Raw genomic sequence first — 27,017 nt, 5'->3', positions numbered from 1 at the left:
TTATTAGGAATTACGTAATTATAATGATATTAGTCTGTTTAAATTTAAATTAGTTCTTATTGTATGGTCCACTTTTTCTGAACCCTTCAGTGTATGATCCGTGGCAAATGCGTGTTGATTCCATTTCATACTCTTTTTAAACGTGCATTGCAGTTTCTTTTTTTATATCGATATTATAAAGTTAGAGAAGAGGTAACTTACTCCACAAGGAAATCCCTGTAAGTAAATAATGGATCTTCCGATCTTTCGTGTCAGTCTACATAAGTTATAACTTATTAGTAGTTGAATATTTTGTACGGATCCATTTATCATTTAATGTTTTGTTTCAAATTGTAAAACACAACAAATAATTATTGTTCCAGTTGCGTTTTATTAATATTCGGGATTTGAAAATAACAAAATGAGAGATGTGCGACGGATATAAATTTAAAAGTGCGCCATGAAGTGCGCCAGTAATTCGATTAGAGTTTGGACGGAGATGCTGTTGCAATTAATGGGCTGATGAATACGGATATGACATGGATGGGCCCCGTCTGGAAATGGAACCGAGTTCTCGGGTGGAATTGAGTGCATTTACATATATGCCATACTATACCATACCATACCAAGTACATGTAGAGCGTTCGTTGAGTGATGTGCGCACTGCGCATGGATAATGAAGCAATGACGGCATGACTGACAAAATGAGGCGGCAACCTCTATAAGATCGGAGGGTTCTCTCAAAGGGGCAGCCGCCCATGCACGACTCCACTCCACCGGCGACTTGAGCTCCGCTTGCGGCTAGAGCGTTTAATTAAAAGGCAACAAAAAGAAGAAAAACACGAAATAATGGAACATATATATACGTATATATGTATGTATAAGTATAAAGAAAAAGGCGGCAACTGAGGCGTCGGCCAGCAGTTGATCATTATCAGATACGGCAGCGTAGATAATGCAGATACAATCATACGTTTCGGGGGGTAATAGATGCCGTGTCTGGGCAGCACTTAAAAAAATTATTATTATTTTCGCTTGGCCCCAAAACCAAAGTCCGACACCCTCCCCCATAATGCAGCTGCTTGTAATTTACGAGTGGATACCAGAATAAATGAAAAACTTTATTTTGGTCAAAAGCGCGTGGAAAAATAAATGAAAATGCATAAATTATTACTACTTTGCCTGTGGTGCGACCAAGATTTCCACTTCATCTTGGCGGCAATTCCAGATTTCTGTGTGTTGCAATTTGATTATTTATTTGTTAAATGTTTTCGAATGGTTAATTTAAGTTTGAGGGGGCGTGGTCTGATCAAATGGTATCGCAGGGTGTTTTTCTCTGATGGTTCCAGCTCAATTATATGGATATATAGTAATATGTAGTATGAAGCAATACGCTTTAGTAAAATAATGGTATATATCTCCTTCTATCAATGGTTAAATTTTGATAGGATTTTATTGAAAATTGCATAACAAATGTCTAGACCAGAGATATGATTACAGGCACGATGTTTGTTTCGCCTTAAATAAGTATTATGGGATTTAATAGCCACGATTTACAACGAAAGTCATATGAAAACGCTTTGTAAAGTGATTCAAGTTCCAGACCTGCAATTTTAAATATTTTATATGAGTTTCTTGGAAGCAAAAATTAAAGAAAATATTATCTTCAGATCTTCAAAATATTCAAAGATGCCTCAGAGATGCTTCTTTCCTCGGAAAGAATTCCTGAAAGCACACACAACTCAACCCACTACCCACCGCCACCCCACACTTAAATCGCTTTTATAGCTCCCATTTAATCTATCGCTTCCCATCATGTTTTTGGCATCATTAATCTGGTCATTAAGTCCCACAGAAACCGTAGACCCATAGATACAGCAGATCCACTCCCTATATACATACATACATACTCGTATATATGAACATCCATGGAGGGCCTAATCGTTTGATGGACATCGATGGACGGCGTACTCTTGTAAATGTAAAATCGTAAAAATCCAGTTGAAATGGGCGGGCGAAAAGCGCCCAAAAACACTCATAAAACGACTGATTGAAATGGCTTCATTCCGTAGGCAACAATTTGTTGCCTCGTCGCTGTTGTTGTTTTGATAGAATTTTAATGTTTTCGGCCTAATAAGCAACAATTGGTTGCACTACCCATCCCTTGCCCTTTTCCAATTCCCCAATCCCCATCCCGATCGCAATCAATGCACAGTTACAATTTCCGCTTTGGGGCAGCAAACAAACTTTCCCCCGCTCCAAACCAATATGCATCTTTTGCTTTTCGTTGTGGGCCGCGTTTATCAAAATTAATTGGAAATTTTCGTCGTTTTTTAACGACTTCTGGGTAAAAGTCATTTGAGCGCCGAGAGGTGGGGACTTCAAAAGCCAAAGGCCTGTTGCACATGCCACCAAGGGACTGAAGATCTCTTTGAGGCTCATTTGGTTCTCCGGACCTGCCAGTTTTATGGCCTATAACACAATATAATTTCCTGTCAGTCAGACGACGAATGCCAAAAACTACAATTCATAATTGCTTCGGAAATATGTTTATAAACGCGTCCCACTCATCCACCATCATTGGGGGACAACTTCATTTGAATTTTACGACAACCGTACAAATACTATAAAATATAAATATTTATGGCCAGCACTTACAACAAAGTTAATTTATTGAATAGTTTCACAGTGCACACGACCCTATGCATATGATATTTATTTCAATTTCGTTCATTTACGACTTCCAAAAGAAAAACACGGATTTTTTTCGTCGAGCCGATCGTGAATATATATATATTTTAATGAGATCCAGCGCCGTTTCGATTGTGACGCAAGTTGAAAAATATAATATATCTGCTTATCTAATTTATTTTCTCCCCATTATTTACTGAATAAATAAGACAAATTTCTTTCGTCTAGTTTAATGGTTTAATGGTATTTAAACAAAATAATCATTGATTGCTGAAGTCTATTCCTAAATAACATTGAGAATTTTGCTTTGTTCTAAGAAGTTAAACATAAGCATTCGAAATAATTAATATGGTGCTTAAATTGCTGCTTTAAACGATGATCTTTAATGATTATTGGAACGATTTGCAATACGAGGAACGGAAGAAAACGAAAATACTTATATAAAAGATCTGGCTCCTTCTCTTCGAAAACATTAAAATTACAATCTAATTAAATAAATAGACTTCGTGAAATTGCCCCTTAATGCTGTGCCCTGAAACGCACCATACTTTGCGGAAATACCGTTCGAGACAAGGCAATTATGTTTATCTCCTGTAGCTAAAATGACCTCCGTAACCTAATCAACTCCACAATGCAAACACACACGCCACATAGGGCCCGATTAAACTCGGCTAACCCTTCAAAAACTCATCAGCATTGCCAATATGTGTGAAGATAGGGAAATGTCTGTGGAAAGCGGGGGAAAGCTGGGCAAAAAGGCGGGGGAAAGTGGCACACAGCGAATCGAATACAGCCTCCTTGTCAATTACAGCGACAGTTGCCATGGCCGTCACTCCGTCATAGTCATAGTCATCGTCATCGTCGTCGTAGGGGCAAATGTCAGGAACCCTTTATATGAGCGGTCGGTCAGATGTGAACAGGAACACCGCCCACCGAATTGCAGGGCCGCCAGACATGTTCCACTCGTTTTTGGGTAATTACATTTGCAGCCAGCTTGTCCTGTCCTGTACATCGACTTTTGTCAAATACAAAGCGGCAAAATGTTGTGCGAAGTTCAGCAGAACAAAGTGCAGGGGTTGCAGGATTGCAGGGGCTGCAGGGGTAGGGGCTCGGATGCGAAACCGGAGAAAACATAAATCAATATCGGCTACAGGGCGGACAGATCCCCGACATCAATCAGGGGCCCGCATCCGAAATGTAGGGAGCGCAGGAGACGCGGCCTCCTGAAATTAAGACGATGGATCAATGTATGACGAAGGCACCACAAAGGAGGCTCCGACAAAGAAAGACAAGCCCCAGACCCGAAACCCTTCTGTTAGAAGGAGGAGGTTCCCTCTGCCGCCTTTGTGGAGCCCCTTCTTGATCCCCTGCCCCTCCGTTCGATCGCGTGTTCTTCTTCAATTACAGCGCCATTATACCGAAAGCCGAAAACGTTTTACGGTGCGAAAGCCTGCGGACCCCGAGGGCAAAGTTAACCCCTTGGGAGCGGTCTACCCCATTCGAAAAGATTTGGGAAAATATTTTTATAAATGTAAAATCAAGGAACGAGTATATGGTGATCTACCTAGTTTGCGGTTCCTAATTACGAGGATAGGGGTAATATAAATTTTTGGAACTTGGTGATATCTTATGTTATTCATTAATCTACTTGGTACACAGTCGAAGTTTCCAGTTACTATCAATCTGGATACTTCATAAAATTAATCATTTTATGTATTTTATTTATCGAACTAAAGCAACTATACAAAAATATTTATATTAAATCATATGATTTATTTCTACAAAATTTGTAAATATGTCAATTCAAAAACAGAATTGAAGATCCTAAAAATATGATATTCATTTGAATTACCAAACATACCCTCATTTTTTAAAGTTGCCTCAATGGGTTAAGGGCAAGCCGATCGCCGCGGGTTCCTTCCACTTGCTTCGATCGCCGAAGAAAGAAAGAGCTTTGTGTTTCTTCATCTTTTTTTGCCTCTGCGGCGTAATTCAGGATTCTCCTTGCTCTGTTATTATCGGCGGGCTTGAGCTTGGGTTTGGGGTTACTTTTTGGTTGGTGGTTGGTAATTGCCCTGATGTTCAAATGTTCAAGCTCAGCAGGCGGCTTCTTCTGCGGAGCGTAAACTGGGGCAGGGGCAGTGGTCGGGATCAAATTTAAAAACAATCAAATTTTTTTCTGTTGCGGCTATGCATAGAGGCAAATTAAAACCGGGTATTATCCGAACACGTGTATAATCAAAAACTGATGGTGGAGGGAGCAACAACCAGTCAAAAATTAAGCTTGAAAGGTGTAAGGCAAAAGAAAGCTCTGAATTCGAGGCGTGGAAATCGCTGCCATCAAAGATGTTGCTCTAATAATTGCTTCTTTGTATGCAATATTAAAGAACATTCAGATTGGAAAAAAAAGCTATGCAAATTATCATTTGGATCGCAAATATATATGTACATATGTATATGCAAGTATATGTTGCACGCATTAGCTATTAAATGATTCATTTCCTAAGCCAAAAGAATTTTTCTTTGCGTTAAAATGTTGTTTAAATTTTTAATGTATAAATTTGAATGATAACAGTGCGTTTTTAAGTTTTTTTTATTTATTCTCCTAGTTTTATTTATATTTTTTTATTTAAAGGCATTGTTAGTAAAGTAAATAATTGTTACAAATTAAAAAATAAAATATATTAAATATATATTTTTAATTTGTAATAAATCTCTTACTTGTTATGAACGAGAGTTCCATCATACCCTTTTCGAATAGTAGAAGAGAAAACCCGCCTTTACGAATTTCGAGTTCGAAATTGAGAGAACGTATTCGAAAGAGAAAGAGCGGCGCTCTAAGTCGAAGTTCGAACAACGGACGTCTTTTCGATTCTCGAACGTCTCGCATTTAGATTGTTTTCGTCCGTTGATTCGAAAAGACGTGTGAACTGAGACTCGGAAAGTATCCGACACGGAGCGGAAAGTATCTAGAAGATACGCGTAGTTTGGCCCACCAGAACAACTACTGACCGAACGGTTTGTTGTGGCCCAGTGAAGTTATCGTTGAAATTGGAAATTGATCAAATGAATAAATGTATCCGCGAGATACGCCCAGTGAAGTTTTAATTTTCTAGCCGGAGAGAAAAATCAAGTGTGAAAAGCCAAAGGGAAAAACGAAAACCGCCCCCACAACAATAATAAAATCAACCGGTACGCCCGCCACCCCCCAAAAATTGACGTCGCAGTCGCCCTCGTCGCAATCGTTTGGAAATAAATCGTGTTTTTGCATTTGTTGTTTTTTGTTGTTTATACGCCAAGTTATTTACGTCGTCGCAAAGCAAAGAGAAAAAATTAAATAAATAACAACAAAACGGCTGGCGAAAAACAAATCGAGTCGGCGAAAATGTTTTACAATTAAAATTACGCGCGCAGCGGGCACAAAGGTACCAATATACCAATATACGAGTGCGAGTGCGAGTACGAGTATCTGCAAGATACACACACGTAGATCAAATAAAGCAGCGCAATATGCGCAAATTAAACTAAAATGCAGCACATCAGAGCTGTAAAAACTTTTACGACAGCGACTACGACCGGTAACTTGCCACCCGCACAGTCGAAAATAATACCAGATACAAATTAAGGTCGCCCAGCGGCAGCGCATAAACACGGTGGAAACACGGGAAGTGGCTGTGGAAGTGGAGGATTCTGTTTCCTCCTACCTGGAGTATATTAGTCTCAGTCCTCAGATCCTTACACAAAAGGATAGCCAGCCAGGGAGCGCAGAACGCACACACAAGGGCCGTAAAACATTTTGGGCTGCTGCTATACTGCAGGTCTCCTCCTCCCAGGACTCGTAAATTTCAAGCCCAACCACCACCACCACCATCGTCACCATCACCACCCGAAAAACGGAAAAATAGAAACACCGAAAAATCCAAGACACCGCCAAGTAACTGCATTCTCAACCCGCTTATATATACAACTATATAGGTACATATATCCGAGCAGCGATGGCGGGCAACATTGTCAAATGGTGGAAGCATAAAATTCTCGGCGGCTACAAACAATTCTCAGGTAAGCGAAAGCCAAGCGTTCTCAACTTGTTTAGTGAATTTCCAGATAGTTGGCAGCAGATATGGAAAAGATGGATGTTAATGCTCTCGTGGGGAGAGACAGCTGGGCGATAGCATTCAGGGAAACAATTTGTGGGCCACAGCCAAGTAAATTAATTTAAAAGGTTTAGTGCGTCCGGGATTCCCTGGAAGTTCAGGAAGAAATTTCAAATTGCAAAACATCGGTCAGGGTTCTGGTAAAATATACAATTCGTGCCTTTTAATTGCTTTTATTATTAAAATAATTGCATACACCAATACCCACCCACCTACCTGAAACCAAAACCACTAATCCATGCAGTAGGTTTTCCTTATTCATTTTCCTGTTGCCCCTTATCGAAGGCCATTCCCATTAACATACGACTATCTGGGCCGAAGATCTAAAATATTACCTTCTCCCAAACAATTGTTCACTCACCCGCACACAGATATTTGTGTGTATCTTCCATTACCATTCGAATTCATTGAGTCAAGGGCTTCTCCCACATCCTTTTCCAATAATTACGACGAACAACTAAAAGTTGAAAATAAAATGTAGGCAATCGGCCGGCTGCATTTTTATCTGGAAGATACACAGCCGTTCGTTCGCTTGTGGTCTTTGGAAATGGAATTGGAAATGGGGAGGAGAATGCCAGGGCAGCGACACACAAAAATAGAACGGAAAATCGGGCATGGTGCTGAAGAAGAAAAACACAACGGCAGAGCAGATCAAAAGGAAAGCGACCCACGGAAAATAAATAGAATTTTTGGAAGCAGATCGAAGAGGCGAAGGGATCGCGATCGCGAACGCCATCAACGCCATCAATAGAACGTTTCGCCTTGGCTCCTGCTGCTGCTTAGGGATCGGCTCCTAAGTCATGGGTAGCATATCATCGACGTAAATAAACAAGGCCCGCGTTCTCGAAGTGGGATCCGATCCGAATTGGAAATGGAATATCGGACGACCTTTCTGCCAAACGAGCAACGTTGATGTCCGAATCGCTGAAGTAACATCAATCAATCAATGTTTCTTGGGTTCCTTTTTTCTGTCCACAAATTCATTGGAAATATTCTGGGGCCCCCTTCCGCCTCTTTACTTTTCTCGAGTATTTTTTCCATTGGTTTGTTTTGTTTTGTTTTGAAGCCCCAGAGAGAGATTTCCTCCTTGGCATCGGCTGGCAATTGGTCTGCGCCAATTAAATGCCAGGCCAACACTTTGAACCCTTTGCAGGACGACAAGCCCCGTACACTAATTGCTGGCAGATGCAGGGGGAATTCAAAGGAAACCTCCAAAGGCACACCGAAGCATGCAACTTCAAAGAAAGCAGCCTCGAAAACACTACACAACAACAAACGGGAAGAGAGTCGGACAAAAAATGAAAATCAAGCGAATTGAAATGCCGACGCCGTTTAAAAACAACGTACGAACATTTCTTACCTGTTGCAGGTAAAACCGAAGGCAAGTCGATGCCGCGATGGAGGTGGAGTTGGCCCGTTGCTGATGGATGTACTGGGAAAAATTCCACTGTCCTAGGACACTTAAATCCTAGAAAGTGGCATTAATAATGGGTCATTTAAGTAATGTGCAAAGTTACAAGAGAATAATGTCCATTACTCAAACTTTGCACTAATACAAATCCAAAATGTTAAAGGTGTTCACATAGCTAGTTTAATATTACATGAATCATGCCAGTAACATTATATGGGAGGCTTGTAATGAATGTAATATCCCTTAGAAATCATCAAAACCTTTTCCCAACAATCGCTAGAGGTTGAATAATTATTTCCTGTGTAGAAAGCAGCAGCTGCTGCGAGGCCAAGATACTGATGCCGACTCATACACAAAAACCTTTTAAAACCCTCACGTTGATAAAACAACAACAATAACATTGGACATCAGCGGCAGCAAGTCGTCGAGCCGCCGCCGCAAGCAAAAATAATAATAACTGAGCGGCAGGCGGCAGAGTCGTTGCAAGCTCCCCATCTCCATCCCCATCCCCATCCTCAGCTCAACCCCCCACTCCAACCAAAACTGAGAAACTCCCCAACTCCATCTCGAAGATACATCCACATCCACGTCCACAGCCAACCAGTTCCGCGGCCAGGCCAACTATGCCAAACATCTCGGCAGCGGCTACACAAAAGCGGTTTAGAGACCAACCGACGATCGACAGAGGGACAGATGGACGGACTTTAAGACAAACGGACGCACAGACGGACGGACCGAGGAACGGCGATCCAGCGATCCAGCGAGCGTACTCTGTTTGTATCTTTGAGATACACACCGCGCCGATGCTGCGACTGCCAAGCTGCGCTTTGCGCTCTGTTCAAAAGATGCGCTTTTTGCTTTGAGGCGCGGCACCAGAGGCCGTCTTGCACAGTGGTTGAAAATCGTGTGTTTGAATGGGGATTATCGTGGGTACTTACGGGCAGGAAAAATTTGAAACCCAAACTGAGAGGCTATTGAGGCTCGGAAGATTTTAAGCAGATTAAATACGATTTAATAGACACGTTGTAAAGATGCATTTAAGCCATACTTACGGTTGCGATCGGAATATTTGGTAGATCAGATGTAGCACTGTTAATTTATTCTACTTATAAGTTATTATAGCTGAAAATGTTTTAACATTGTTATAACATCTAAAATATCTGAATAAACTTACATATATTTTGGTCATCGAAACGAAAATGAAAATAACATTTACGTGTGCATATAGAAGTTAAATGTGCAGCCTTTTGTCTTACCATACTAAGCGAAAATTTTACCCTTTTACTTAATTTATAATAAACTTAAACTTTAAAACATGAGTCATACATTTATTTGACTGACTTTTCATTACATCAGACTAAGTAAACTATAACATTTGGGTGATTTTCATAGGCACAATATTTACTTGGGTTTATTTGTTGGTAACCACTGTATCTTCTGCGGGTTTCACAACGTTCGCCTTGGCTTTTCTTCGATGCCGTGCTGTTGCTGTTGCTGTTATTATTATGGCTGTGGTTGTTGTGAATTACGGTAGAAGGCAACAGGCGGATCGCGTCGGCATTGCCTTCATGACAGGCCGAAAGCAACGTGGCTCGAACCGCACCGGGCTCAAATCGCAGCCCCGAGGTCCGGGAAGCGGGCTCCAGCTCTAGCTGCCACTACCAACTTTGACTTGGTACTTTTTGGCTGATCCGCAGAACTCGAGAATTGGACGGGGGATGGGGCTGGGTATGGGGATTGGGGTTTGGGGTTTGGTATGGGAGCAATAGCCTGGTATAAGCAATTTTCGTAATATTAGCCAGGAAGTTGCCGCTCTGCCTTTCGATATGCCAGCGACCCTATATGGCCGGTTCGGTTGGGTTTGGATCGGTCGGATCGTTCAGATCCGATGGGTATTTCGCCTTGTTTTGGGTTTTGGTCCACCGCAACGGACTGGTTTTTCGAAGGCGGCTGCCAAGTCAAGCCGAACCAAACCAAAACAATGCTGTGCCGCCTTGTGCCAAAAGATAAAAAGCTGTTAGCTCGTAGCTTCTGCATTTCTGCAGGCCTCGGCTTCCCGGGGATTCGGAGGTTGGGGGTTTGGGGCCACTCAAGATATATGTAATGACTTTTGAGGTTTTTGTTTTGGTCATCGGCTTTTGTTTGTGTTGATTTAGCAATTGGCTCTCGGGCCACTTCTTGGAATTATGCCGCACTTAGGCTGCCGCTGCCTTTCGTCCACCAGACCATAACTTTTGGCCTAAAAACAATGCTCAGACTTTCATTAGGGGGTCATAAAGTTGCCTGAAACGTTACAGTAAGATAAAGATACAAATTAGTCCAACAAAGCGTAAGGTTACGTTTATTTTCAAGACTAAAACTCATGGAAGTTGTCAAAATGTATCAATATATGAGCAATAAAATCAAAGAGTAGTCCAACCTTGTATAATTATTAATACAAATTGCTTTCCAAACAATAAACTAACTAGTACCTTAAAAAGGCGTAAAGGAAAACACGTTCTAAGCAAATATTTACGGAAACTCGGGTGCCGGTTTGTTCCAATAACTCTGATGGAAGAACCGTGTTGGCTCTTCTTCTTTGCAAATTATATATACGAGGGTCGGTACCTCTGACGTCTGATTGATAAGCGAACCCCCGCGCCTTATCTTAATAATATTTAATGCATGGCAAGGCGAAGCGTGGCGAGGCCGAAGCGAAAAGTGTTGTCACCAAGGGGGAAGGGTGAAATATGCGGGGCCCGGGGGCTGGGGGGGGCTGTTGGGGGCCAGGGGAGTAGTTTGTGTATAGTGAAAATGAAATTGAAAATAATACAAAACGCTTTGTCGGTCATTAGCTTTGAGTGGACGCCGCCACCGCCGCTCTTTGCCGCTTTCGAGTATTTTTTGGGGATAGTCGCGTCATTTGCGCGCTCGGTTTGCTTTGGGTTCGGTTCGGTTTGGTTTTGATTATGTCAAAGCGAAAAAGCCGCCAAACATATGTGCCCCGACCACATGGGCCTGTGCCTGGCTGCTTTGTGGAAAGCGGCCTGGGAAACTTTTGGGGAAGACCCCCTTAAAGTGGAAACTCTGGATTTATGTGCCAGAGGGGAATAAGTTCATTTGGATTATATATCTCCTGAAAAAGTATTGTCAATATCAGTACTGTTGTACTTGGTAATCATATTATGTAAAAAAATACATTATACTACGATTTATATCTTCAACATTCGAAAAGGAAGTTCTACTGCATTTTAACGATTACTTGCCATGTCCACGCATATGGAAATGATCAGTATTTAATGATTTTCCATTTTATCTCACTAAAGTGGAATGGCAGGCGGTTTTTCAGGGGGGCGATAAAACAAAGGCGACTAACAAACAGAAAACCAGCGAACCAAGCCAACTGACAACAAAGCGAACTATGGATACCCGTAGTATCTGTGTGTGAATCTGACATAATGTGGGTGTGTGTGTGTGTGTGTGGGGGTATTTGGGTGCCTCTGCCGCTTTTGTGTATGCGTGTCAACGGCACACACAGACACTTTCCGCTTTTGAAGTGGCTTTTAATTGATAAAAAGAAAAAAAAAGAAAAACAACAGGAGGATGGTTTAAACCGTAGCGAGCAACGACACAAAAAATGGGCATTACACATACGCCATGGTGGCTGTGCCGGAAAATTGAGAGCTGATAGCAGCAGGAAAAGCTGGAAAAGCAGCTGCACCACCAACACCACCACCACCACCACCACCATCGTCATCAACGACAACGACATTGATATTAATTCCCACGCTGTTGATGCGAAAGTGCTCCGCTCCTCTGGACGGGATTTATTTTCGGGTCTGGAACCGCATCCTCCCGTGCATTCCATTCCGTTCCGTTCCGTCCACCTAGTTAAATGATAAAAAGGTGTTGCCGTGAAAAGGGCGTTGCGGAAGAGATACTTTAAAATGCAAAAGCTCCGCAACAATAGAAGCAAAGTGCTTTGGGAATGAGAATATATAGTGGATGGCTTGCAGACAAATGACGGCAGTTTTGTCGAAAATTATTTGCCTAGGTGCTTGGTAATTATTCCGAAAATTCAAGACTTCAATTGACGCAGACTTCAACTTTTCATATTTCTGTCTCGTAAATACGTTTACATCCAGCCCAACAACGGGAAACGTTTTCAAAGGCCTGTTAGGAGAAACCAAAAATCCAGACTAATATAATTTGTGACTTCAAAGGCTGCTTCAAAGGGAAGTTGTCAAAGGAAACTCATAATTCTCTTAGCTTTGAGTTCACCAGCTCTTTCCACATTTTTCCCACACTCTCTCTGGACCAAAAATAAAATAAAATAAAAGTTCCATTTCCTTCAATCGCCTGCCGCAGACAAAAATTAAACTGTTATGTTGCCGGCCTCTGCCAATTTATAGAAAATTTCCAATTGTGATTATTGATTATTCATTTCCTCCGCCGAACGACCGCTCCAACTCGGGCTTCAGCTTCAGGTTCCAGCTTTATTTTCAGCTTGGTCTGGCGCACCTACATTTCGGTTCGGGATTGGGATTGGGATTGCTTAACCCACTTCGCCCCGCCGTTCCGGTTCTCCTCCGCTCACCAGGGGTTAAGTTGAGTCGTCTGTGGAGCCGGCATCATCATCGACATCATCATCATCGAAATGGTAAATTGGACTGCAGAGTTTTCATATTGGAATTGCTGGAATTGTGCTGTATTGTACAATAGTTTTTCGTACCATTCCACCATTTTACCATTCCCTTTCCCGCATTTTGGGTTATTGTCGGGATTGGATTGCTTTTGTGTGGAGGGGGCAGGATTGGGGGTAATCATAACGGGTCGCTTGTTAACATGCTACATTAAATTTTTATCAAGAGCCATGGCAACAGCAATCGTGGCGCACATCTACATCTACAGGCCATCGGCGCAGCTTACATAAATATCGTAAATATCATAAATATCCAAAATAATGATGTTGTTTGTTGTTGTTGTACTCTCGATTATTATGATTATTGTGGAACGGCTGCAATGTAGCATGATTAACACAATCCCGGTGGCAAACTCAGGCCCCAAAGGGAAACAATCGGCTTGAACAGAACCTGAAAGCATCGAACTCTGCCTTCCCCCATCCATGGATGCCTCCCTCCCCTAACATACATTACAAATAATCATAATAACAATGGACCCTCATTGCCTGTAAAGATTTTTGGTACCGCTGACCAACTGGGAAAATTGTTTGGGGAAGTGAAGAGGGTTTCGTTGTTATTGTTGCCGTTGTGGGTGTGGTCAGAGCGGCATAAAAAAGCATAAAAAGCGTAAATTACGGAATGAAAAATGCCCACGGCCAGTACTTAAAGTCTTTTTAAAAATAAAGCCACAGTGGAGGGAAAGTTGTTTATAGGCTAGTCACTAAGAAATGTTAATCTAGAGAAATTGCATATATCTATGTATATATGTATATATGGAACTGATTGCTCGGACTTAAATATTAAATTAAATAATTTTAAGAAAAATTGAAATCCTATGCCCTACAAAAGTGGGAAATATTTTATTCATGAAATCAAGCACATTCTTTAAGAACTCTGACCAAAAGACAAGTTCCACATAACACCCCAACCTTCAAGAGGTCATATATCAAGTTTCCCATTACCGCAAATAACAGAAAATATCTATGGAAACCTCGTTAGGAGTTCGGACCGTTGTATCGAGTAAATATAGCTTTATAAATTATTTCCATGATTTATATAATATTTATTGCACAGAGCGAAGACCATAACAATAAACATAATGACAGGACAAACAACAACAAACAAACAGCATGAACATGTACACATGCGGATACTTTAATGTATTTCCGAAGTTGGAGTTGTCTGAATGACGAAAAGTTTTAATCGCTTTGGGGGCGGAGCAATGGAGGGCGGACTCCATCCATTTGGGGCTTTATCATACATTCAACTCGCTATCGGCCGTATCACGTCATAAATTTGTAGCGCCAATTAATCACTTTTCCAGCGGCAGGGACCGAGGGTAAAGTTTTCGTTTGACTGCATTGCAGTGCAGTCTATTGAATAATTGATGATGCATCTTGCAGATACATTAAAAATGAGCGTACTCAGAGATACAGGGCGCGAGCAAGGCCCACATAAACATATTTATTTCTGTACAATAAACATATGAAATGCCAACAAACTGTCAATTCCAATTCATTAAAGACCCTGTGCGACGTGTGGGAAAAAAACGCCACCGACTGCAGCAGCAACAAGTTAAGATACAGATATGGATACAGATACAGATACGGATATGGAGCACGCAGAGGTAGGGATGGGGAAAAGCCAGCAGAAAAGTATCTAGGGTAATGAGAGAATATTTCAAAAAGGACTGCTGCGTGCCGCTGAATTAATGAAGGGATGCGGAAGGGACTAGGAGGGACTGGGACCCAAAAACCCTCGCAGCAAAGATGATAAAAAACTCTTATCAAACAGAAGCCCAACAATTTTTATTGCTTTGACAAATGCCGAGAGGTCCGCTGAAGCCGATGCTGATGCTGAAGCTGATATATATATCCATTCTTTTTCGGAGAACTTCAAGTGTTATTTATGTTTGTACAGTTAATTTGCATCCCATTGATGTCGGCCCCGAAAGGGTTTTAGAGCGCTTCAAAGGGTCTCAAAAGATATTTTATGCGTACATAATTAATACTTGGTGTGGTGCGGGCGTTTCGGGGCCTAAGCGGAAATGCGGTCCTAAAAATTCCTCGAATTCCACTCCACGAGCATTGTTCGCCGTAAGCTGGCATTAAATTTTCATGGCTTAAACAGCGGCACGGAATAGGCTTAGGTTTCGACCACTCACCAGTGGTGCTACCTTTTCTTCTTCAATTTTCCCGTCCATTCTTCTCCTTTCGTTTCCCCTCGATTCTGCCTGTGCTTCTGCTTCTGCTCTTGCTTCTGCGACTTCTGCTGCGTTTTCATCATCGGAGAAACATTTTTCACTTGAATTTCTGTCGGCGGCCATATAATTAAGGTGCATACGGCAAAATATGAGTGCAACGCAACACTTTGTGGCCAGGGCTCGATGGAAAAAGGGAAAGAGAACCTGCGATTTGCTCTGGCCAGGACTGGGACGCTTGGTCTCGGGTGAAGCAACCAGGTGAAGCCACCAGTCGGTCGAAGATCCAGGCTCAAAGTTTCCCTGATGCGACCACGCTGCTCATTAAAAAGCCACATAAATACACGGAAATACAGGGGAAGCGAATTCGATATTCCTTTTTATAGCGTAACACTTTTATACTTACATATACATATCTAAATACTCCCAAAAATGAAGTCTGAAAAGTAATGTTTACTAAGTGTGTCATATTTTTATTAAGTGTTTAATATACAACCAGTTCATATGTCTAACGTTAGTTTGAATTTATATTTATTCAATTTAATAGTTGTAAAATTAGGTCAGCAAATTAGCTAGATGTTTCTTATATATGAAAAACGCACTACTCCCCGTTTTCCGCGGTGTATTTATTAAACCTGACCAACAAATTGAAGCTGCTTGGTTAACGGGGAGTAACTAAGGGGTGCCGTGCCCCAAAAGTGCTACAGTTAATGGGCAGCAAACAGTCCCGGGTCCTCGACATCGTGTCTGTGTTAATTTGATATGCTGCAGGCTGCCCAAGAAGAGGTATCCGAGTGGGCGGAGTAGGGGGAGTGGTCGGGGCAGTGGGAGGTGGAGGTGGAGGCGGAGGAGGAGGAGGTGGAGGGGCTGCCAGGAAGCGGCACGGAGCCATCTGTCAGGCGGAGTAATGGCAAATGCTCTTTAGATTGCGTTACTTTTTCGGTCTTTTGATGAATTTCGTTATAGATGACTTAAAAGGGAATTTTTAATAGGCTTTGAGTTAATAATGTGCAAAAATGTTTTCAAAACTGTATTATGGTTAGTAGAAACCTGAGTTCAAGTTTACTTATCCAAACTAAAATTTATCTACAGCTTTCATTATATTTATTTCAAACGGCTTCTTATACTATTATGTGCATGTATAGCAAAGATTCCGTCCACTTCCAATTATGCCTTATGTTCATTACCTCACCTAACAATCACTGAAAGTCCAACGAACAACTTTCTACGCCGCCTCGTAATCAGATATCTGTTTTGGCACTACACCAACTGCTCGGCGAGCATTTAATGCAATTTATTTAATTAGTTTTTGGAGGAAGTTCGCCTGTCTTTTTGTTTCTGCCACCGTGAAGGGTATTATGTGTCTGTCGTTGTCGTTGGATATACATTTCCGGCTACGCAATTGCAAAAGACACCCCCTTCATCCAACGCGCCGTTCGAAAATAGTCAAAAAATTCCACAAGCTGAAATGCGCTCATAATTCACTTCACAGCGACTGGGAATAACAAGGTTTTGACGTTTATGAATTGATCATTATGCTAAATTGTGATTTGTAGCGTTCAAATTACAAATTTGTTACATATTCTTTTCCCTGCCCACCTTCTCCACTGGGGTTCCTGGCTCGGAATGTTTGCGCCAATTTCAGCCAACCACAAATCATTTTTTTCGACTCTTATACACATATACATAATCGAGTATACACATCTGTATATGTACATGTACGAATCGGTTTATCTGGCCCCCATCTTTGCTCTGTGCGTTATAAAAATTGACTTTTCGCAAAGCGATAAACAAGAAATACGGCGGAGCAGGGAGGCACGCATATTTACGCATAATTTGTGTGGCCCCCATTCCGATAATAAAAATAGGGTACCCCAGGAGGCCAAAAATATGCATAAAATCGCGGAAGAGGGGGAAAGGCCAGGCGATCTGAGGAAATGCAGTTTTTCGTAGTGTTCGAGGTGCTCCTTGAGGTGCTATAAAATGATGAACGGGAAAAGTCTCAACTTATAATGAATGAAAACAGCTGAAGAGACTTAAACTACCTGGGATGCTAGGGGACTTATGTATTTATGAGCATTTGCATTGGAAAACGTGTAGTCCTATGTGGAATTCACAGGTTATTAAGTTGGAAAAACTTTAATACGAGTAGTCAAATAGTAACAAGTTTTCAAGTATTAAATTCCAATAGCTTTCTTCTGCAATTCACGAATAGTTATATTATGAAGTCATCTCTAATTCGGTTTAATGGCAAACATTTGTCAACTTTTGGTATCTGCCGAATGTATCTGAGTTGTACGACATTCTTTTGCCTCATATAGATGCCACCATTTGCATTCCAAGCAACCTTTCCCACTTCCTCCAGTGATATTCAGATCCCCGTGAAATATTTGAGATAATGCCCATACATCAACAGTCGGACTGAACCCTCTTTTATCGGAGATCTAGCGTATTTCTGCCACGAATATTTGGCCGCTTACTCATCCAGCATTTCATTCAAGCTGCCAGGCAAAGCATTTGCCTAATTATCCGCTTCAGAGGCCAAAGATACAGAACCGGCTCAGGGCTAAGCCGAAACGGAGTTCCTGGAAAACCTGACACATTGTTAGCAGCTATAAAAACGTCAAGGAGATCCATGGTCGGATAGGCAGGACACATGGCGAGCACAGTCTTTCCAGGGATTTTCATGGCAAACAGAACAGTATGACACATGCACGGCAAAGAAACTACGATTTCGATTGCAGCTAATGATGGCAGCGGAGCGTCGTGTGTGTCTTTAGGAGATTCCTCCGTATCCCACTCCACTGGCAATTGATTTTAATTTCCATATGTGTGTGTTCCCCTGCGACTGCACTGAGGAAAACGAGACCCAAGTCATTCAATGCACTTGTATAAATTGATTAATGAAAAGGAAATAGGACCTGCTTAAAAAATACGATGGTTATTATACGGAATTTTATTCTGAAATCCCAAAAAATGCAATACAAGTTGATCAAAAGTAAAGAAATGATTTTAAAATATTATACAATTTAGTTAAATATTTTTTAGATATTTGGACCGGATGCGCCTTTCTCTCAGTGCTTGCGAGTGTGTGTGCGGCGGTTGTTAAAACTTCCGCTGCAGCCTCAGTCGGAGAATAAACCGCATCCACATCCACATCACAGCTGCTCCAAAATGCGGCGCCGACGATTATGTGCCTCTTCCCCTCCGGTTCCCTGCCCCTGATAATGCTGTTCGGATCCAGCTTCTTCTCCTCTCCTTCCGCCGCCATCACGAGCTCTTCTTCTGTGCACTTCCGTTCCGCACACACACTCGCAGCTCACATGGAAAAAGTGACCCAACTGATGGGCAGGTGTTGCCGTTATGCTGGCATTTTGTGGTCTCCGAATGCGGTGGAATCGTATAAAATCGGATGAAATTGGTTGCATCGGGTCCAGGGAGCCGCCATGGGTGTGGTCCCTCCGATAAGGGCGAAATACATTTCAATTCCGAGTGGAAGGGCCCGATTAGGCCGATTCCAGATACCGTATGTGTCCAGCTGTCATTAGAGCGGGATGTTATGTTGTGGCCACGGAATAGGTTCCCCGAAGTGATTGTCTTTCTTTCTTTGCCCTTCAAAAGACCTTATTGTGATTGATTGATTGATGAGGCAGCAGTCTGGAATTGGGACTGCGGCTCAGAGTGATTAGGAAAGAGATCATAGACGAAGACACAATGAGAAATGTGCATGGTACATGGGAAGTACTGAAGCATTGTCTATAGTTGAGGAACCTCAATTGATATTCATTGTGGTTGGGAAAGAAAGGTTGAGCCGGCATCGGATGACAAGATTGAGTGGGTTCAAAAAATGTACTTTTCAAAGTGGTTGGTTTTTGGAAATATTGCTTAAAAGTCGTGTCCCTAAACCTCAATGAAAGTAAAACCAATCAAAACATTAAATATCTAAATTTAAAGTTCTAGTGTTCTATAAATATATTTCACTTTGGAACCTTTCTCTAAAAGAAAATACCTTTTAAGAGCATACAGCAGGATAAGGGTTCTGCTTTGTTAACCCTTGATCCTACCATCCTATCTTTATTCCAACGAAATTTGCATGCGGCAAAAACTATGTTATCCCATGTGGATCTTGGCATGGGTTTGGAACACCTACCTCTGCCTTTTTTTTATACTGTCATTCACCACTTGCCGGCTGTCATTTGTAAAATTTATGACTTGCTGTCAATGAAATGCCACCCAAAGCGTTCTGCTATTGTTGACACCACACGGGGACACAGACACAGATACAGATACAACCACAAGTGCAGATACAGATACACCCAAGACAAAGGAGCTGGCAATTGAGCGATGTTGTCGCATTGTTGCACATATTTAGCAGCCATTTTCAATTTCATTTGTCTCACAATTTAAAATGCAAAACACAGGCAAGGATGTCTGCGCCCTGGGAGTAAGTACATGGCATTGTATCTGGGATGGTCGGGATGGGATGGAATACCAGGGGACTTTGACAAATGCCGCTGCCACTTGGCCTAGGTGCTAATGGTTCGCTGGTGGTCGGCTGTCCGGAGAACTCGGACTTCCAGCTCCCTCCGCGGCGGGCTTATTGAAATTGATGAGCGGCCAAGTACGTGGCGGCTTAGCTTAAATCTACCCCAATCCCCAATCCCCAGGCCCAACCCCAACCCCAACCATGAACCCCATCTCAGTGTTTCTGACGCACCCTGACCCTGACCCTGGGCCTATAAGCGCAACTCAGTCTGACTTTGACATTGATTGATTGCTCTGGCAGTGTAATTTATATGATTGTATTAGGGGAGTTCGCGGGGTCTTCACTTCTCCACACTTTGTTATTAATAGTTGCGCCGCCTCTGGTTGTTATTTCAACAACAAATTCTGCTGAAAATTGTTTTCGCTTATAAAATATGCCCGGCCAATTCGTTTTTAACGGTTTGCCATGCACTTCAGCGCTCCGAATCGGCGAATATTTTGCCACCCAGATCGAGTCCCAAATCCACACCAGAGTTGGGAGATTTGGGGCGAGAGCTGCTAAAAAATTGGAGGCAAGTGCTTCCGGGTGAAAAGGTAAACCAGACATATTCTTTGTCAGAGGAGATTAGGCATAAATTGGGGAATATTAAGTACAAGCTATCAGGCGGGCTTAGGTTACAATGAATTTAGATTGATAAATTTATTAATTTGCGCAATTTTGGATACCGAACTTTAACATATTATTTATTTGAAGCTGTTTTACTAGTTAGTTTGCGGGACAAAACACGTTCAAGTGCACATTACCCTTTTAAAAGCCGAAATTCTTGCAATTTTTGGGCATACCCTTTGGGGGGCCCTGGTGAAAAATATTTCCCAGTAGAATTTCATCGAGCTGTATTTTGCACAAAATTTGATACGTAAAATATGTTCCAGCTGCACAGCAACAGGAAAGGTTCTCGATGGGGATATGCATGTCTGTTGTATGGGATAACCGGTCACGTACTGTGGAAATGCCACGGGCAAGTGCAGCCAGCAATTTTCACACCCACCACAGTCACGCCCCTATCCCAACGCCGACCCTTTTCCACGCGGCAACCAAGCAATTTTGTTTTGGTTTTCGGGGAAAAATTCGCATTTTATTTATGGCAGACGTTTAGCAGCGGAAAGGTGGCGAAGGGAATTTAAGTTGATTTTCAATTTCCAGCAGCTGCTTTAAAAAGTGGCGCTCCGAAATGTTTTGCTTACTTTTTTCCGTAGCTGCTTTTGCATGTTGTTTTTTATTTCTTGTTATTTCTTTTTGGTGCTGCACTAACTTCATTAGGCATGGAGAGACGTCGGAGTCTTGAACTTCTGCAGCTGCCCCGGGCGAAAGTTTAATGTCTTTTCTGGCTAATTGAGTAGCCGGCACCGGCAGCTCCAGACGGACGGATAGAGGACGGATCGACGGACTTTTCGACGGAATTTTCGACGGACTTTCAGACGGACCAAGCGAACCGCACATAAAAAGACCCTGCCAAGTCATGCATCTAATTATGGGCAGCCATGGGGCTTGGGGTATGGAGGTGTGTTCGCTTCGATGGGAAGGGATTATGGATGGGGTTGGGAATGGGGATGGGGATGGGGATGGGGATGGGGGTACATGTGCTCCGGTATGGCTGGTTAGAGGCAATTAACTGTTACTTACGTTGGCATTTTCCAACCAATTAAAAACGCAGAAAGTAAGCAGACCAAGAAAGCCATTAAAGCTAATGATTTTCCAGTTAGCCATTAGTTTCCGCGTGTTTATGAAGCGATTAGAAGGGATTGTCCTATGGAAAATGTGAGGGTTAAATTTGTTGATGTTGCAGGAGCACTGAAGTAATTGCGAAATGTTGAATACTTAATAATAATACTCGACACACTTTGTTAATAAACTAATCACGCTTCAGAAACTTTTCAGCCATGTGATTTATCATCCACCTTCTGATTTTTCGTATACTTCATGAGCAACCATTTGAAAGAAACTTGAATCGAGCTCATCGATCAACTGGGCCATCCATCAGCAGTAATTTTTATCCCATCTCCCTTAATAACCTGTTCACTTCCCACGGGGATTCTCTTGGCCAACCCCCACGTTCTCTTAATTAAGCTAATCAGGCCAAAGACGAGCTCTAGTTACTTGCGCTTCGGCTTAAACTGTTAACTTAAGCTGCCACAGCTGATGTTGGCCCTAAGCCGCTTCATTGAATTAAGCCAACTGAAGGCAACCGTCCCGACCCCTCTTTCCCCCTCTGAACGAAAGCCCCCCTATAAGCCACCTGTAAATACAGGGAACGAGGGAAAAGCTCCCGGCGCCATCTGGCATCCGCAGAGCACCAATAAAATTATACACCAATGTCTCTATTGGACCATCTTCTCTGCCCTTTTATATATCTGTGCCTGGTCGGTCCACGGTCCACCATGGTTTTTTTCCTTTCCCTGAAGTGGGCCATTCCCGATGCGGTTTTTTATGTGGCTCTGGCTCTATCTCCATCTGTAACTATTTCCAAGCTGTTGCCAGCAATTAAACTTTGTGTCTGCTTCTGGCGGCGTTCTTGTCCCTCTCCTCTTTTTAAATTGCTAATGCCATAAAATGAAATTAAAGCTGAGGGGGTTTAGGACCCGGAGTTCGAGGCCAATCCATGGCTGTGATATTTCCGTGCACTTAAACACTTAACGCCATTGTTTATACACTTGAGTGCACTTGCCTCGTCGCCTTTTGATGTGGTGTGAAAAGTCGTCGTCAATGGCACAAGCACTCGCCCCGCACATAAGCTCTGTCGCATTTCTCTCATATTTTCCTCCGGCTTTTCCCTTTTTAAATCCCAAAAACGTATCCGCTGAGCACAATACTCATAAGTGTTCGGCTAAATGGAAAAACATTTCTTTTAAGCGTTGACAAAACAATAAAATAAAAGACGCTTATGCTCTGGAGAGCATTTTGATGCCGTTTTGCGATTGCGTTTGTGATTCCGATTCCGATTCCGATTCCTACCTCCTGGCTCCTGGCTCCTGGCTCCTGGCATACATATAATGAAGGTATCTGGGATTGTCTAAAGTAGTAGGAGTATTTCCCTTTTTGGTGCGAAAACTGCCATCGAAGATTTCCGTTAAGACAGCAAAGGGCCATTTCGAAGGGGCTATGGCCAATTTGAGGGGAAGCAATTTTCAACCATAGAGATATGTTTTTTCTTGAAGGTTACGGAAAGAAGGATCCGTGTGTGCGTGCCGCGTAATCTGAAATGGAATAGGGGACCCAACAGGAAGGTAAAAGGAAGCGAAAGGATGTTCAGGTGACAAAGATGTCAGTGTCAATGTCTGCGGTGGGAGAACTAAAGACATGAGCGGAAAAATAAAGAGGGAAACGGAAATGGAGTGGGAAATGTCTGCTTGTTGTAGATTTACTATGCCAATGAGCAGTGAAGACGGGGCCATAAGGGAACATTACATGGGAATTGATAAGGCCATTGTACATATCTGAATAAGTGAGGAGGAAATAAATGCGTTTATTGCTAATATACTTTTGTGTCAGAAAAGGTATTGTAATGTCCCTAAAAAGTAAAAGGCATTATAAAAACTTTTACTCTAGGATATCCCTTTATGTAGGGAACTTTAGGGACAATCGTGTTCTTTGGTTCAAAACCTCTTTAGTAATTTGGTCGCCTTGGCTAACTTAACCCCCGTTTTCGCAACAAGAAACTGGGTCAATTCAATGCCGTTTGTGTGGCATTTACATTTGTGTTGGCCCATCTCAACCTATTATTGTTATACCCCATCTTGCTGTTGGATTTCTTGTTCTTCTGCGGCAGCAGTTGAGCCAAAAGTGAAATGCCAATGTAGCCCAATTATGCCATGTCGCATTTCCTCCCCTCCACTTCTCCACCCCTCACCATCGAATCCGACTTAGCCGAAAGGTAACAGCCAACTGCTAACAATGCAAGGCCTACAAACGATGCCACTCCCCTAAATGTACATGTCCTATTCCATATACATACTTATATATTTTTGCTTATTTCGCCTTTTCGTTTTTATCTTTGCCATGGCAGCAGCATCTTCACTATCCCCAGCCGCAGCCCTCAACCACCCACCCCCTCGCATTTCGCCCTGGGCAACAGCTGTCAACCAGGTTACGTGTGTGAAAGTCAATGGGGGTGGGGTGGTAGGCATAAATTTAGCCCCCTCCCCGGCCCTCACCTAAAATTGCGAAAAGCAGAAAAACACCAAAAACCGAGATGACAATGCTACACTGGGAAACATTTCACCACAGCTAGCCAAAAAAAAAATATAACTTTGTTCAAATTTCAATAGCTTCCCTAGTTTCAGGAAAGGCTTTGGCAAGTATGCAGATAAGAACTTGTTAGGATTTAGGATTTTTATTAAATTTTTTTGTTATTGTTAACCTTTAGCTAAAAGATGGCTTAGTTTTATAGACGTTTATAGTGCACGGGTCATCTCACACGTACACACTTACATCCATATATGCAGCTATATGGCAACCTAATTCGATTTCAACGCACACAGAATTAAGGCAACTCCGGAGGCCTTTTGTTCTACGGCATGGATTGGTTTTGGCCAGCATGAAAAGCTATTGAAAAATCATGCATGGAGCATGGAGCTTGGAGTGGGTAGTGGGTAGTGGGGAGTGGGAAGTAGGGAAGCCGACAAGAAAAGAAACGGAATACAAAAGACAAACACAGCAGAAATGGAGACTCATCCACAGTGATACGTGCCTGGCATTCGCCAAGCTGGATTAATTTCATTCCACAAAACAAAACCTATATACATATGTACTTACATATACTGGGGACAAGAAAAGAAAATACCCCACAGATACAGAAGCCTCTCGGATAGCCCTCAACTCCCCGATAATGGGAGCATTAATTTGAATTGCATAATTTGTGTTGTGCAGAAAGCAGAGACGAAGAAATTAAGTCAATGGCCCAAACAAAATATAAATATCGATTAGGAGACGAGCTGCAAATGACGGGGAAAATAACTCTCTGCCAACCCATTTAATTGGGGAAATTTAACACGTACGCCGCATTTGTATTCATTCTCGGTCTGCAGTCGCTGGGAAATTGGATTAAAGACGTTAAAGACTCTTGGCCCTGTTGTCATCGCCGTATTCGTTGTCTTCGTTGTCTTCGCGGCAACTGTAAATTACATTTCATATTAGCGGAGTAGCGGGGGAATATCTCCCGAAGCTGGGGTGATTTCCCCTACAATGTGCGAAAAAACGACAAGAGGCCCTCCCTACGAAAACAAAACGAAGTTTGTTAGTATGCCATAATCGTATGGCGACGAGGCCTTATTTATAGCATTAACGCATATTAGGCCTAATGGGCATAGAATACGATGGCAGAATGGGAAGTGCTCCAAACAGGGGGCGTAGGTCCTTATAAACGGCATGAAAAGCCAAGAGTATGATCAAGAGTTATGCATGTGGTGAAGGATTTCAAATGAGTGCAGGGGGAAAAAACACACATATTAGGGAAAATCAAGAAACTACTTTAAAAGAAATCATAGAAACTAATTTCCGCCTAAGTATTTATCGATTAGCATCGGTACTAAACTCGGGCTAAAAAAGAAATTCAATCAGAGAGCGGAAGTACTAGCATTATGAAAACATAGAAAGATGGCAGAGAAGAGATGAAAGAAAGCGTATATCTAAGCTAGTTCCGTTGCGAGAAGAACCCTATAGATGCACTGAGCCGTAATTCATCCCGCAAAATAACAAAACCTTATCCAGCCCAAACATAATCCAGTCCCATTCTCCCGGGGATTCCCTCAGCCATGGGCATATCCCAATGGCTACATGTCAACTCCATCACGTTCTAGTTGATTAAATAAACTGATTGATGGCATGCCTGATTGATGCCTTCATCGGAACGCCATACCCCACATCATTGGCAGTTTTCATCACAACTTCCTTGACTAATGCAACCCTTTTCTCTTTTTTCCTTGCAGGTGTGTACCGAACCAACTTCAAATCAAAGAAGTCATCCCTTAAAGGCGTCGTAAGCTCCCAATATCATACATACTTGTATGTATTTTTCCCTTTGTGTTCGGGGGTGTGTTGTACTTTTCACGCTTTGACAAACTGGGGAATCTCAGCTGGAGAGAACTTTGCTTGGGAATATTTTAAGCATTATAATCGCATTAGAGCGATAAATGCCCAAAATCGATAGGCAGCCAGCAGTTTTGGCTATTTAGTTTCAGTCGCCGCCAAGCGAAAAAATCATCGAGGGTGACTTTTGACAGCCCCCAACGAGAACTCCAAAAACGGAGTCACGTACGTTGGTTTAAAGCAACCCTTAGACCCACTCCCCTTATTCCTTTAGACCTTATTCCACCACTCCAGCGAATAAAACCGGCTTAAACGCCCCCAAATTAGAAGAGCTCGCGAGCAGCCCAGACAGCCAGGAAATATGACAAGAGTCGGGGATTGCTATCGCCGGATTGCAGGCGGCCGTTTGCTGCAGCGGAAGCAACCCCAAAAAACCGGGATTGGAAGCACTTGGCGAAAAATATACATGGAATGTTTCCAGATATTCCTATCTGAAAGAGAACTAAGGGGTCTCTCTAAAAGCCTTTAATTGAAAAACGTGGAAAGCCTTAGCAGTACAATTTGGAATGACCATTAGAAAGTTGAACTTTGTTCATTTGTACCACTTTAAGTACCGATGGCTCTTTGATTCAAGCACATAGTTTTCCCCAGTGTATGCCGCAGTTCCTTAATTTCGACCGCCCGGATTTTACTGCCTTCGGGAGTTTCTTTTCGAATTTCGCAGTTTATTGTCTGCTGATGATACAATGCATCGAATAATGAAAAGGGTTCCAGGAAATGCGCCACAATTATGCCAGGGATTTCCACACACTCCAGTCCATTAGTCCATCAGTCCATCCAGCGATGCGCTACCACCCTCATGGGAAAACCGCCCCAAGGCATTTGAAAAACTTTTTCCTTCACACTCTCAAGTCGCCATTTCCTTTCTTTTCACAGTTCTGCTCTACTATGTTTTCTTTTTCGCCATACAAAGTGCAAACAAAATTTATTTTCCATTTAGTTTTATAAAGCGCAAACAGCACACAACAAGAGAGAAGAAAATCGAGGAACAAGAAAAACATTGGTGGGCAACATAAAAAATGTAAGGAAAAACAAGAAAGGCAGCTGAAGGCAGCTAAAGGCAAAGCCAAACAAAGTTCAATCAAGTTAACTTTGTTGCCAAAGCGAAAGGAAGTGGGCGGTTGGGCGGGGAAATCGGGCGGGAAAGTTCAAAGCAGCTTCGGACTTTTGACTGTAAGTCGTTGCCGATTTGACCAGGACATACTGAGCACTCCACAACCTGGCCAACCATCCTGGCTAAGTGTATTTAAAAAAGTTTTTCTTTTTTCCTCGGTTTTCCTCCAGCTTTTTC

At 42.4% G+C, this 27,017-nt stretch overlaps 1 protein-coding gene across 3 annotated transcripts in view; it reads left to right on the top strand.

Annotated features, from left to right (window-relative positions):
• Positions 1–5,589: 5,589 nt before the first annotated feature.
• Positions 5,590–27,017, top strand: part of LOC122616053 (protein naked cuticle) — a 41,779-nt gene continuing 20,351 nt past the window's right edge. For all 3 annotated transcript variants that reach the window (XM_043791309.1, XM_043791311.1, XM_043791312.1), the window contains exon 1: positions 5,590–6,729. In XM_043791309.1, coding sequence (XP_043647244.1) covers positions 6,666–6,729 — 64 coding nt within the window. In that variant the 5' untranslated portion in view covers positions 5,590–6,665. The remainder of the gene's footprint in view (positions 6,730–27,017) is intronic.

The sequence above is a fragment of the Drosophila teissieri genome, chromosome 3L (genome assembly GCF_016746235.2).
Source record: "Drosophila teissieri strain GT53w chromosome 3L, Prin_Dtei_1.1, whole genome shotgun sequence".
Taxonomy (NCBI): Eukaryota; Metazoa; Arthropoda; class Insecta; order Diptera; family Drosophilidae; genus Drosophila; species Drosophila teissieri.
Note: the sequence above shows the minus strand (reverse complement) of the source record. Positions and strands in the feature narration are given on the sequence as shown.